The sequence below is a fragment of the Tiliqua scincoides genome, chromosome 3 (assembly GCF_035046505.1).
Source record: "Tiliqua scincoides isolate rTilSci1 chromosome 3, rTilSci1.hap2, whole genome shotgun sequence".
In the NCBI taxonomy this organism is placed as follows: Eukaryota; Metazoa; Chordata; class Lepidosauria; order Squamata; family Scincidae; genus Tiliqua; species Tiliqua scincoides.
This window is the reverse complement of record NC_089823.1, coordinates 171,597,349-171,611,846: the sequence shown is the minus strand read 5'-3', so window position 1 is coordinate 171,611,846 and position 14,498 is coordinate 171,597,349. Positions and strand designations below refer to the sequence as shown.

Genomic DNA, 14,498 nt, shown 5'->3' with positions numbered 1-14,498 from the left:
TCATTGCTCTCTTCGCTTTGGACAGGAGTCCCTGAGAAGCCCGTTGCTGGCAACAAAATAAAGCTTGCAGACGATCACCACTCTTGCTTACTGAGTTTGCTTTTGAACTTTGCTTTGACCTTGCAACAGTTCGACAATTTTGTTCATTGTATTGCTCCAAATAAGAAACAAAATAAAAATGGATAGAGGTACTTATTCAAAGATTATCCAACAACTTTTTATATGGTTTGAGGTATATCCTGTTCAGATCAAAACAATGTCCACATGTGTAACAATGGAAAAGTATCTCTCCAATTCTGAGAGAGATTTGTGTGTGTTGTCATGCTGAAAAACAACATAATACGATTCATTTTTAGGAAAACGTGCCATCTCCGCACCACACCCTCCTGTGGTAGGCCGTGTGAGCCACCACAATATTCACTTAAGTTGGGACGTGGAAGGACAGAGAAAAGGTCCTCAAGAGAAATGGTCAAAATTTTCAATTGAAGGAGAGGATCCTAAGCTACATACATATGGTCTTATTTACACGTAAGTACAATCCTACTTGTGTCTTTTTTAGCTGTTGAAAAGAAAACCAAATGTACAAAACTAATTTAGTTGGAATAGAAAGTCAAGATTTCATTTCTTTCTTTTAAGTGATTTGTATCCTGCTTTTCCTTTCAAGTAATTGGAGCACTTACTGCAGCATATATTATAGTCAAAAAAACAGTAAAATGCAATATAAGGACAAAATCAAGTGCAGTAATCACAAAATAATCATAAAGAAATTGTTTCAATGTTTTGTATTGCACTAATTATAGACTATTAACCAAATAATTGTAAAACATTGCAAACCCATGAAGCAACTAAGAAGGGAAGGCCAAGAAAAGTCTTCAGACCTGGCCAGAAGGCTAACAGGGAAGGGGCAGTTCTTAATCCCACTGGGAGGGTGTTCTGTAATAAGAACACCACCACAGAGAAGGTCCTGCTCCCCATTGCCTCTCCCAGGGCCTCCACCTGTGCATGTAACAGGACTCCTGACCATAGGGGATGAGTTGGTTCCTATGGGAAAATACGGTTCCTCACATATCCTGGTTCGGAGCCCTATAGGCCTTTAAAATTCAAAACCATCACCTTGACTTGTACTCAGAAACAAATTGGTAGCCAATGTAGCTGCAGGAGCAACAAATAGACTAAGGTTGCAATCCTAACCCCTTATGTCAGTGCTTTTCAGCACTGACATAAGGGCAATGCAGCTCTGAGGTTAGGGAACAAACATTCCCTTACTTTGATGAGGCCTCAGTGAGTGACACCCAACTGCAGGATGCAGCACATGTCCCATTGGCACCGCTATGCTAGTGCTGGAAAGCACTAACATAAGGGGTTAGGATTGTGCCCTAAATCAAGTTACCTAATCCCCAATCTGTGTACTGCATTATGGTTGGTGGAACTCAGGATTCTAATAAGAACAAAGTAGATCTTATGAGTCTGAAGTCTGTGCAGCCCTTGTCACAAACATCACCCTTGGGGTAGGGAAGGACCAGGTGTAGCAGCACAAGATGCTGCTCTGGGGAGCACCCAAGGCTTTTAAGGGCCTTGGTGGGAGACACACAAGACTATATCTTGTGGCCTGATGGAGAGTTTTAAAAGCAGAAGCACTCTGAGGGTTTGAAAGTTAGATCTTGAGGTAGCAAAGCATTAGAACAATGAATACAACAGACAAGTATAGTAGCGAGATGCAGAAGGAAGGCCAGATGCAGAAGAAGAGCTTCTGGGATTCAGTCTTCTCTGCCCTTTATTCCCTCTCATACAATTCACAACAGGCTGGGGTTTTCCATTCTCTGATCTTGTTTACAATACTAAACCATGAGTCAATAGTCTACGTAATAGGGAAACTTCCAAGAGGATGATGAGACTCACACTGGCTGTAACCAGTCAGCTTTCTAGCTAAACCACAATCACATTCCTAGATATGATTCTTTATAACATCGCCTTGTTGACAGGCTACAAAGCTTCAGACCTAGCACATCACCAAGGCCACACCGTGTTTGCTCTTGCACATGTGCAAAGTGTGCTTTGCTTCATTGTCAGCATACTAAGGCTAAGGCTAGCGCATGTGTAGATAACCACTACAACCAGGGGAGATTCCCAAGTCAACCAGGATTTAACCCTCCTCCACCTACACCATCCTCCACAAACCCCCAAGAGCAATGTTTTTTTTATTTAGCTTACTCCAAGCCCCAGGTCTTATTAACATACAATTCTTTGGTCAATAATTACACCCAATTTTTCATATAAAAATTTTTTATTTTAAGGGAGCTTCAGTTGCTCCAAAAGACATAATTACATGCATTATAGTAGCTAAAAAGAGGCTAAAATTACCATCATGCAGGTCTCTCAGCATTTTCCATATAAAAGATGTTAACCCTCAGCTCCTTTCCTCCTGCTGTGCGTGTCTTCAGCCACCCACGCCCGGGTTTTATTCTCTAAATTACTGATGCACACCAGCTGGACAGCAAACACCCAACTTATTCCATCTTAAAGGGAAAGGCACTTGCCCCACCCCGTGACAGCCCTGTCATAAGATCCAGGGTTCTCACCATTTGCCCCCCTTTGATTCTCTTCATGCTTCTTGCTGTATCTGCAGACAACATAACTCACTATTTTACTACTACTACTACTTATAGTAGTAAGTAGTAAATAGGGCCCAATCCTATCCAATTTTCCAGTGCCAGTGCAGCTGTGCTAATGGGGCATGCATTGCATCTTATGGTGGGGCAGTGCTAATGGGGCATGCATTGCATCTTATGGTGGGGCAGTAGTCACAGAGGTCTCCTTAAGGTATGGGAACATTTGTTCCCTTACCTTGGGGCTGCATTGCAGCTGCACTGGTGCTGGAAAATTGGATAGGATTGGGCCCTTACTTAGTCACTTAGAATATGCCACCAAGGGCCTAGCCAGATGTGTGCATAATCATGTAACTCAGTGGTTCTCACACATTTAGCACCGGGACCTACTTTTTAGAATGAGAATCTGTCAGGACCCACCGGAAGTGATGTCATGACCAGAAGTGACATCATCAAGCAGGAAAAATTTTTACAATCCTAGGCTACAATCCTACCCACACTTACCCAGGAGTAAGTCCCATTGACTGTTATTGTTAAAAGAATATACATAGTAGCTTTTTAAAAGTTCAGTTCTGTAACATTTCCCCAAATGCGGTCATCAAGACTTGATGGTAGCATCAAGTCTAAGATATTAAAAATAAAATATTGAAATGAATCTGCACCCACCTGAAATTGGCTTGCGACCCACCTAGTGGGTCCTGATCCACAGTTCGAGAAACACTGGTAACTGTAACTAACCTGGATGAAGGGGTGTTTTAGTGATAACTAGCAAGTGGGGACTGTGAAATGGAGCAAAATCACAGCAGGGAGTGGGGGCTTTAGTAGTTTTCCTCCACTGCAGCTGAGATTGATCATGAAATATAGGATGTTTCACTGTTTCACTGTTTTGTTGGTTTATTTTATTATTGGCTATCACATGCCTATTTTCATTTCATACCTAAACTCATATTCATCTTAAGAATAAATAGACTGCACAACTATGTAAGATGTCAGTTACCTCCTGACTGCTTTGATGTTACTATTTTTTTCTGAGTCATCATGTGTTTCCTAGTCATCAGGAAGATGCTTTGTAGAATTTGTCACTAGGTGGCAGAATTAGACTGTTTGAATACTACCTATTTTATCATTTTTGTCAAGCTAGCTATCTTACGCAATCAACAATATTTTAAAATTTAAAGTATTCTGAGTGCTGTGTGAAACAGTCTTCTTACAATGTCGGATGCTTTAGAAGGATTTTTGCTTTTTAGATGAAGCAGATGCATATCGCAAGCTCTCTAGGATTCTGGTAGACATCTATCTTTGCAGTCTAAATATTATTTCAAGATATCAAATTAAAATGATCAAATCCACCCTTTTTGCTCTTGGGAAGGTAGTACTGATTCAGACTGTGTTTGAAGTATATACTAGATGCACTTATGTAGATGTCTGGCTGTTATGTGTGAAGATGCACATTTCTCCTAAGTCCTTTAGCTTTAAGTATGCACAGCTTAGGCATTTATGCTAACATGAAGGTTATGCATCTGTTTTGCAATGATCACATGGGAACACTTGATTTGTATGTGCAGTCAGAGCAAATGAATTTGCAGATGGCTTCACATTGACGTAACAGAGCAAAAATAGCATTTTTTTTTTTTTAAATGGTGGGTGCATTTTGATTTTTCAGGGCTCTTCTTACATTTGCCACCATTGTTGGGTACCATATGCAATCAGCTGCTGATGCTATTAATAGCTGTATCTAATACCTTTTTAAAAAAATATTTTCAATAGTTTTAAAATATTGGACATCTTGGGTTTTTTAGATTTTATAGGCTTTGTTCTTAAGTGGTGACTGCTGCTGGTTTTCTGTTTTATTATGATTTTTAACGTTGTTTAATTTTTAAAGTTATTTTAATGTTTTTATGTAAATTATTGTTTTTAATGTGGCCTTTTATACGCTGCTTTGGCTGCCGTTTGGGGGAAAAAAGTGAGATATAAATTGAGCAAATAAATAAATAAAATATGCATATTTTGGCAGTACAGATCCAGCCTCGTTATCCACGGGTTTGTTATCCATGGTCTTAATAGACTGCAGGTTCTGAACCCATAATTTAGAGTCAGGCCTGAGCGCCTGAATGCGACTGTAGATGTTCTCCTGTCATGTCCAGGAGCCTTTCTGAGGCCCCCAGAGCCCGCACACGGTCTCCAAAGTAATCAGAAATGCTCCAGACATGACTGGAATGAGGTTCCGTTTCCATCTGGAGGTTCTGTGGGTTGGAACCAGGTGATCTGCGGCGGGGGGGGGAGGGGTCTGGGAACAGATCCCCTGCAGATAACATTGTATTAGCATTAAATAGGTACCATGGTCAGAAATATTTGAATTTGATTGAAAATATGACTTGGGAAAGATTAATATATATATAAATATATTTAGGGGATATGCCCAGCAGCATGTTGTGGAAGGTCTTAAACCCAGAACAACCTACAGATTTCGACTTAAAGTCACAGATCCTTCAGGGGAGTCTACTTACAGTTCTCCTGTTTGTGTAACTACAACAAGTAAGTCCTCAGTTTATTTTTAAATATTTTCAATATTTACAGTTGTATGTAGCATTAAAATAAATATTAAATAATAAACAAAGATAAAGTACATTTAATAAGCAGCATTACTCTCCGTTATTTTAACTGGATTTTGTGTTTGGTATTCTTCACTATTCTTGATAGAAAAAAAATCTTAAGGTGTGTGCTTGCTTTTTTTATTGCTGTCTTCACAGTATTCAAACCTTGGCTGCCAGAAATAGAAAACAAGTCTCTTCAGCCACATCTATTTCCACTTACTCTTTAATAAACTTTGTTGTAGTATTTATTATTTAAGGATGCTATTCCTTCCCATGAACGAGCATGGACAGCATTCCAGGGAGCCAAGTACTACTGGCTGCAGTCAGTCATAGGTTTCTGTCTCAAGTATGTCTTGAGTTTTCTGAGAGTCAACTGCCTGTACTAGTGAAGGGTGAATGGGGGGAAAGTATTACATAGTCCAATCTTAACTAAGTCCCTGTGTGGTGATGCAGTGGCATGGGTGTGGGCTATGCTGCATCCCACAGGGGATTTTTGGCTGCTTGAGGTCTCTTGGGAGAAAGCCTCAGCAGCCACTACGGGTCAATTTGGACTTGCACCACCGATATTGCTGGTGCAAGTCCAAGTTGATCTGTGCAGGTGGATCAGTCCTCTGAGGGGGTTAGGATTTAGCATGCACCACCAGTATCAAACGCACACCCTTCCAGAACCAATCTGCCCTCCCCCACTCCATCTTCTCCCCTGTTCTTCCCTGCCCTGTTCATCCCCCTCCTCCCACCCCATTCTGCCCCCTGTGCCATGCATGGCAGGTATGGACTGTAAGGGGGAATGGGTGGGACAATTGGGATTTTTAGTGGGCTCCATAAGTGAATAGATAATAGTAAAGAAAGATAAGGGTGCTGGAAGTGTTAAGGACAGTTTATGTTGGCCAATATTCTGAGTAGCCACAGATAGAAACATTGTACGTAGTGACAAGGATCACGTGGGCATATATTTATATACAGGTCATGCCTCGTTTTCCTTGAGGATTCCCTTCCCACAGTGGATATCAAATCAGTGGAAAAACAGCTTTAAAGACCTACTTCTAGGTTTCTTGCTCCTGTATTGTCATCCCAGAATGCATTGGTATAGACACTGTATTGCATTTAGCCACTAGATGGGGTGAATAATGCAATCTAATGGAATGAAATTATAATTTTTTAACAGCATGAAGGAAGGAAGTTGGATTTTGGTGCTTTTTTCCCTTGTTTTAAGGAATTTATAGGTGGAACCCAGTGTCAGCGGTAAGCCAAATCAGTGGATACCAAGGTCCCACCTGTAGTTGTTTTCCACTGATTTTTCCACTGAGTTTGTGAAAATTTCAGAATTGTGGCCACAGCTTCTAAGGTTATTTCATTTGGCAATGGAAGTTGAGGGTTGTGAAAGGAGGAGCAAAAAAAGGGAGAAAGACACTATATGTCATTGTATAGTGTGTATCCATCAGGTGGTGAACTCTTGAAATAGCATCATTTGCATTGTTAGGACCAGCATGTTTTAATTTCTTATTAATTATTTTATTTAGCATTTGTACTTTGCCCTTTAGTTGACAAGGCTCCCAGAGTGACTTACAGAAAAACAAGGAAAAATCATAGCAACAAGAAAAAAAGGGTGTATGGCATGGGTGGAATATGACTTGCTGCTTTGTTTCTCCTCTTCTTCCACCCAGGGCAGTTTAACAGTGTGGCCACTGTTAAAATGCTGTTCGAAATGTAGGCAGGAAGGTTAACAGCACAAGTCTATGCATGTCTACTCAGAAGTAAGTCTCATTTAATTCAGTGGACTTACTCCCATGAAAATGTGAACTATAGGATTGCAGCCCAAGTGTCAGGGATATTAATAGCATTCATGGTAGTAATTTGTTTTCTAAAGAGCACAATGGACATATATAAAATCTGACCAAATAAGTTTTTCCTATGTAACCTACAGCTTTATTATACGTATATAAATATTTCACTCACTTCTTATTTATATTTCATAGCTTTGTAGTTTTAATTTGCATGTTAAGAATATGCACATTAAAACAAAGCATCTCTTTTGGTTTAGTATTTGCATTCAGCCGGAAAGAGGCTTCATAAATCAGAAAGGCAAGTACTTTGAAAAAGGGTGTGATGCCTCTTTTTTCCTCAGGTAAAATACAGGAAAGTCCTGCTTAAATGAGGCGTGCAATTTTAATCAATTTGTCCCAAAAATAGAAAGACAAACAGCTGCTGCTTGTTAATTGGAGAACGTCTTTACCAATGAGTTCATCATTTATTCACGGCTTTCAATAGAGCCTTCAGTTCCATAAATAAAATTCTATTGCCACATTAGATTCCCTTGCCCTGCACATCTGCAACCAAATGACTCCATTACTGCACATAAAGGATTTATTTCAGTTCAGAAGACCAAAACATGACCTTCACCTGCACAGACTTCTTTTGTTTATCCAGTAATCACATTTATGCTGTGGAAACCATTTCAGTGAGCAACTCTTATCAGCCTTACTGAAGCTTTTCATCTAAAAGTTTTATTTCGTGCAGATATGTTTAATAAAACTACAGATATGAAAAAATGTACAATTTAAATTTGTTGTTTCTCTTAGCCTGAAGCCATTTAATTATTGAATCATGATGTAACCAAATTTCCATTTTTCCCCCCCAATACTAGATTGTCCTTGTAAAGGCAAACTGTGGTCACTGTGAGAATAGCATGTCCTCACAAGAATGGAGCTGCATAGAGTCATAATACAGGACAATGATAATCTTCTTACAAAGTATACTACAACTTTTTGAGTGTTCAAGTAGTTTTGTGTACATTATTCATGTAACAATTCTGATATAATTATTATAGTCTCCATACTGAGGTGGCTGATGAGGCAAAGTAGTACATTACCTTTGACTGCTTCATGAGTTTGCAGCTGAAATTAGATTTGAACCAGGTACTTTCCTTGTTCACAGTTTTTGCCACTACACCATACCAGTTCTTAAGGACCTTGAACTGTAAATCTTCTTATTGGAATACAGTACTAAAGCTCAGGAATATGCATTAGGTTTTAGACATATTTGTGAATCAGCTTGAGCTTTTTTTTTTCCAGAAAGGTAGCCTAAAACTTCTAAAAATAAATAATCTTGTAATTTCTGATAAAATAGCCAGATTTCAAAGTCACCTTTAAAATAATTCAGCTAGCTGCAGAACAGCCATACGAGATCCATTGTTTAAATCTGGGGACCTGGGAGATATCCAAATGTTGTATTGAAAAATGTGAAAGCTAATCAGTTATTCCGCAGTGTTTTAATAGCTGACAGCACCAGCAGAATAAATCTCTGTCGAACCTGCTATGCAAATACTTCTATTCTTTGTTTTCTTCAGGTGAACCAATGAGTGGTGACAAGCTCCATCGTGCTGTGAGCATGAATGATATAGATGCCGTTGTTAATATTCTTCATGGAAGGTGAGAAATGATTAAGGTTTTAAAATGTCCATATCAATGTAATAATGCACAAAAGATAATAATAAAAATGGGATGATGAGTTACGCTCTGGCATAAAATGTAGTATTTCCTAGTTCCTAAATATTGAACTGCATATATTATGATAAGCCCAAAGTGACAAATTACTTATTGTGGGTTATCATGCTGCTATACACATCAGCATTACTTATATTCTCATAACGTTGGGTGGGGTCCAAACTCCCCATGTGCAAGCAGATGGCTTATATGGGTGTATGAAACAATGTTCCCTCTGAGTTGCACCACTTCACACCCCACAAAAAGACACTCTGGAAAGTTCCCTGTCTTTGGGAAGGACTTGTCAGGGGTTGCAGGGGATTGACTCCAGAAAGGGTGAAGCAGAAAAGCCCCAATCAGTCAAAAATGCAATCTTGTTCTATTTTGAATCCAAGTCATGGTGTCCTCTACTGGTGCAAATCTTAACATGTCTTCTGGGAGTAATTCCCACTGTGTTGGTGGGGCTTACTCCCAGGTATGCATAGATTTGCAGCTTAAGTTATGAAAGGCAATTGTGATCAATAAGGTCATGCACTGGAAAGTAAGAAGCTGCTATCACCAAGAAATAGTGATGGATAAGGAAGGCCCAATAGTCTTGTTGTTTTGATTTTCTCTGTAAACCGCTTTGTGAACATTCCGTTGAAAAGCAGTATAAATACTGTTAATAATAATAATAAAAGTATTGCTAGTTAGCAGCAAAGAAATGGGATTTGTTACATTAGCTGAGCAAGTAAGTGGCTACTGACTGTTTAGCCACATAGTGTGGGATGGCATATAGCCATGATGTAGAAGCCCCCACTACATGATGTGTGGGCTTGGGTGACACCTTAGGTGCCCTCCAGGGAGAAAGGTGGATTACAAATCCAATATATAAATGATGCTGATCTATTAGCCCTTATGCCATTTTACAACACCTTCATTTGGGTCACAGCCCATAAGGTAGTACTTGGTGGTGATGACATTCACTGTCATGCACTCTTCCTCATTTGCTGCCATTGAAGGGAGTATAACAAATACATGGTTCAGCCAGAAAAATCAGAGGTGTGGAAGTACTCTGTGTTAATTGAAGAGGGAAAGGTAATTTTTTCACATAATGGCATGATTGTACAAAGTTGGCCAGCAGGAACAGACTTTTCTTGTTACCTACCTATATTTGCTGGCAAGCTACCAAATGGGAAGCTTTCTCCTTGGTAACTATGACGTAAATTGATTGTGCACGATGGTTCAAAGATGGATGAATCTGCTGAAAAAATAAATATATACATATAAGGTGTATATTTTTAGGTAGCAGCCATGTTCTACTGAATGAACTAATTTTCATCCAATATTAAAATAGGCTGGGTATGGAATTCACTGTCACAGTATGTCATTGATGCATGGCACTATTTGCAATAGTGCTGGACATTTTTAATGGTAGAATAGTATGTTCAGATTGGGGGGGAAAATTGTGGTGTAATAGCCAAGAAAATTAATTTGTGGTGGTGATGAACAAAGGCAAGTGATATCTGTAAACAAGATACATTTTGTGTGTGCGGATAGATTATTCCACAACTTATACAACTGTGGACAAAAATGGTGCCCTCATTCACCATAGTGTACCACAAATATAAGAGGGTTGCAAATGTACTATAAGGCATGTTTGCGGGCCCTATTACTGGGTGAGCGCTGGTGGTAGTCCAGCACTGGCTGGCGCTGGGCAGGCGCCCGACCTCTGTCACTCGGCGGTTGCATGGACTGCCGAGCAGCAGAGAGATTAGCAGGGGTGTGGGGGGAGGCGGGGAGGAGACATTCCAGAGATGGAAGGAGTGGCGGGGGAGGGAGAGGGGAGGGAGGCGGGACTGGTGGAGCAACGTTGCACCGGATCCAAAGTCCCCTTGTTGGGCTCACCGCCTGACCCAGAGGCTTTTGATTCACCACTGACCTTTTTGTTGGTGGTGAATCGAGTAGTCCCATTGTGGGGCTACTCTCTTTACCCAGGGGAAGGGGATGAAAGTCCCCTTCTCTTGAGGAGTCGCCGGCGGCTGCCCGAAGTGCGCAGGATGTGGCTGCCACAACCCTGTGCGGCTTAGGATCAGGCTGCCCGGCTACAATCCGATACACCTCTACCTGAGAGTAAGTCTAATTGACATCTTGTGGCAATGAATTCTACAGGGTAATTATGTTCTGTGTAAAGATGTATCTCAAACAACGTACACTGAAATTATAAAAAATCTTTCAGAAACTTGGGGAAAGAGCAGTACTTGTGGTGAAAATATTTTGTGAAACGATAACTAGTCTACTTTTTTTTTGGTAAGGCAAGTATTGGTGCATTCACTCAATAAACTGGGATATACACCGTTGATGGTTGCTTCACAGAAGGGATATACCAGGTAGTATCACAACATTTTATCTTTTCCTAGTATAAGATTGATTTTTATATTTCGATGATCTATTCAAATAGCAGCTGGTGCACCTGCTGCAGCTATACCTGAGTTGGTCAGACCTGACCAGTAGTGTCCTCACCTTGGTGACACCCTGGTTAGATTACTGCAACATATGCTACTTGGGACAACCCTTGAAGACTGCCTGGAAATTGCAATTGGTGCAAAATGGAGGAGCCCTTCAATGGTCACTCAAGCTTGGTGGTTCGATTCTTGGTGATTGGAGCTGCTCTAGTGACTGCACTGGTTGCTTGTTCTGGGCCCAATCCAAGGTGTTGATTTTGACCTTTATGCCCTTTACAGCATGGGTCCTTGGTACTTACAGGACCATCTGCTCTCTGAGATCTGTAGGGGGGAAGCTGCTGCATCTGTCAGAGTGGTGTAGCAACCAGAAATCGGGCCTTATCTGTGGTGGTACCACAGCTATGAAGCTCCCTCTGATTTGAGATTTGTCCCCTCCCTGAAGGTGATCCAGTGTGGGCTCCAAACTTTTCTTTTTCTGACCAACTGATTTTTTTTGTCTTGACCAGGGGTCTCCAAACTTTTTGGCCAGAGGGCTGCATCAAATGTCTGGCATGGTTTTGAGGGCTGAAAAATAACCTAAATATAAAATTTATATAAATAAATAAGAGATGGAACTTAGATGTGTGAATAAATGAATGAATGGGCTCATTCATTCAACTTCTGTGGCCCTTAGAACACTCTCCAGATGCAACCAGAGCATAGTTCCAGTCATGTTCAGCAAAGTGGGCCAGGGGCTTTCAGGAGACAAGAGGCTGGCCGCAGGCTGGATAGAGGCTCGCCGCAGGTTGCATCTGGCCCCCGGGCTGGGGTTTGGAGACCCCTGGTCTTGACGTTAGTTGTCCCCTGCTATTTAGTGTACTGTTTTACTATTTACTGCTGGTTTTTAATTTTGTTTTAATATTTCTGCTACCATTTAATTATTTTTACTCTTTTCCTACTGTTAATGTTGTATACTATTTTACAGTCCTTTTGTTATCTGCTTGTTCTTATTGCCGCTTTTACTGTGACTGTTTTCACTGATGCCATGTTCTTTCTTTGTTTTTATATATTTATATGATTTTAATATTGCTTACTGCTCCTTGATTGATTATGTAATGGGTAGTTTCAGTGTTATGTTATGTATGTTTTCCATTAGCCATCTTGAGCACCCATGGCAATGACGGAAAGTCAGGATAAAAATATTATTAAAAAATAACTAATAATAAATATTCTTGGTCATGTGGACTCTTACAGTTTTTATGATGGAGTGTTACTATTTCCAGCCACTCAACTTCTGTCTGTGCAATATAGTAGCCTCCATAGTTACAGAACTTGGCTATCTTTGCACTTCATATATTCATCTTGGTTGTGCTACTGCCCTTTTCTTAAAGTATATGTCATATATTGAAATTAGAGATCCATAAACTTTGACTTGGTAGCCAAACCAAAAATTGTAGTGATCAGGTCCTATACTTTGTATCAGCCAAAGAGGTGTGCTTGACCTTGTGCTTCGTCTCCCCATAGGATAGTCTGCTACCCTCTCCAGTTCAGACTTGTGCACTGAAAGAACTGGTGGGCAGGGTCGGCCTTAGGAGCTGTGGGGCCCAATGCAAAACATTTTTGTGGGGGCCCCTCATCCCTGCAGGGGCCCCCTACATACCAGGTTGAGCAGCAGTGGTGAGGCACTCAGCAGTGGTGTCACCACCAACTACTTTTGGTGGGCGGGGGTGATTTCAAGCCAGTCAAACTCAGGGGCAGATAGGAGGGAGAGCCATCCAGCAACAATGCTCTTACTGTGCTTTCCTCCTGACACCTTGGCATGGAAAATTCCGTGCCAAAGTGTCAGCTACAGAGCGAGGTGCTGGCTGCAGGCGTTTAGCTCATCACTCCAGTTCAGGGCCCCTGCAGGTGTGGGGCCCAATTTGGCCCAAGTGGTCAAATTGCCCTTAGGCCAGCCCTGCTGTTTGAGTCTTGTTGATTTGGCTGTGTACTTCTGAGGAGCTATGGGTGCCTTAGCAGCACAGCAGCCAAAGAAACCACCATCGCTTTTGCCTGTTTGCTTGCTTGTTTGTTTAAAGAATTTATATCCTGAATTTCTTCCAATGAGGAGAAATTTATATCCTGTTTAAAGAATTTATATCCTGTCTTTCTCCCAATCAATGTGGCGTACCAAAATGAAAAACAATAATTAAATATTAAAACAAAAATTACCAAATAAGTTCCAAGGATCTCATAAAACTGTTAACATTACATTTGGCTAAAAAATGTGTCATGTCAGCCTTCAGACACCGTCTTACATAAACATAAGAACATAAGAACAGCCCCACTGGATCAGGCCATAGGCCCATCTAGTCCAGCTTCCTGTATCTCACAGCGGCCCACCAAATGCCCCAGGGAGCACACCAGATAACAAGAGACCTCATCCTGGTGCCCTCCCTTGCATCTGGCATTCTGACATAGCCCATTTCTAAAATCAGGAGGTTGCGCATACACATCATGGCTTGTACCCCATAATGGATTTTTCCTCCAGAAACTTGTCCAATCCCCTTTTAAAGGCGTCTAGGCTAGATGCCAGCACCACATCCTGTGGCAAGGAGTTCCACAGACCGACCACACGCTGAGTAAAGAAATACCTTCTTTTGTCTGTCCTAACCCGCCCAACACTCAATTTTAGTGGATGTCCCCTGGTTCTGGTATTATGTGAGAGTGTAAAGAGCATCTCACTATCCACTCTGTCCATCCCCTGCATAATTTTGTATGTCTCAATCATGTCCCCCCTCAAGCGTCTCTTTTCTAGGCTGAAGAAGCCCAAACGCTGTAGCCTTTCCTCATAAGGAAGGTGCCCCAGCCCAGTAATCATCTTAGTCGCTCTCTTTTGCACTTTTTCCATTTCCACTATGTCTTTTTTGAGATGCGGTGACCAGAATTGGACACAATACTCCAGGTGTGGCCTTACCATATTATACAACGGCATTATAATACTAGCCGTTTTGTTCTCAATACGCTTCCTAATGATCCCAAGCATAGAATTGGCCTTCTTCACTGCCACCGCACATTGGGTCAACACTTTCATCGACCTGTCCACCACCACCCCAAGATCTCTCTCCTGATCTGTCACAGAAAGCTCAGAACCCATCAGCCTATATCTAAAGTTTTGATTTTTTGCCCCAATGTGCATGACTTTACACTTGCTGACATTGAAGCACATCTGCCATTTTGCTGCCCATTCTGCCAGTCTGGAGAGATCCTTCTGGAGCTCCTCACAATCACTTCTGGTCTTCACCACTCGGAAAAGTTTGGTGTCGTCTGCAAACTTAGCCACTTCCCGCTCAACCCTGTCTCCAGGTCATTTATGAAGAGGTTGAAAAGCACCGGTCCCAGGACAGATCCTTG

General features: G+C 41.2%; 1 protein-coding gene across 1 annotated transcript in view; it reads left to right on the top strand.

Moving 5' to 3' along the window:
• FANK1 (fibronectin type III and ankyrin repeat domains 1) overlaps nucleotides 1-14,498 on the top strand; it is a 50,336-nt gene that overhangs the window by 18,563 nt on the left and 17,275 nt on the right. Inside the window, exons 2-5 of the mRNA XM_066621439.1 lie at nucleotides 357-528; nucleotides 5,017-5,141; nucleotides 8,547-8,628; nucleotides 10,977-11,051. Of these exons, the coding sequence (XP_066477536.1) occupies nucleotides 357-528; nucleotides 5,017-5,141; nucleotides 8,547-8,628; nucleotides 10,977-11,051 (454 nt within the window). The remainder of the gene's footprint in view (nucleotides 1-356; nucleotides 529-5,016; nucleotides 5,142-8,546; nucleotides 8,629-10,976; nucleotides 11,052-14,498) is intronic.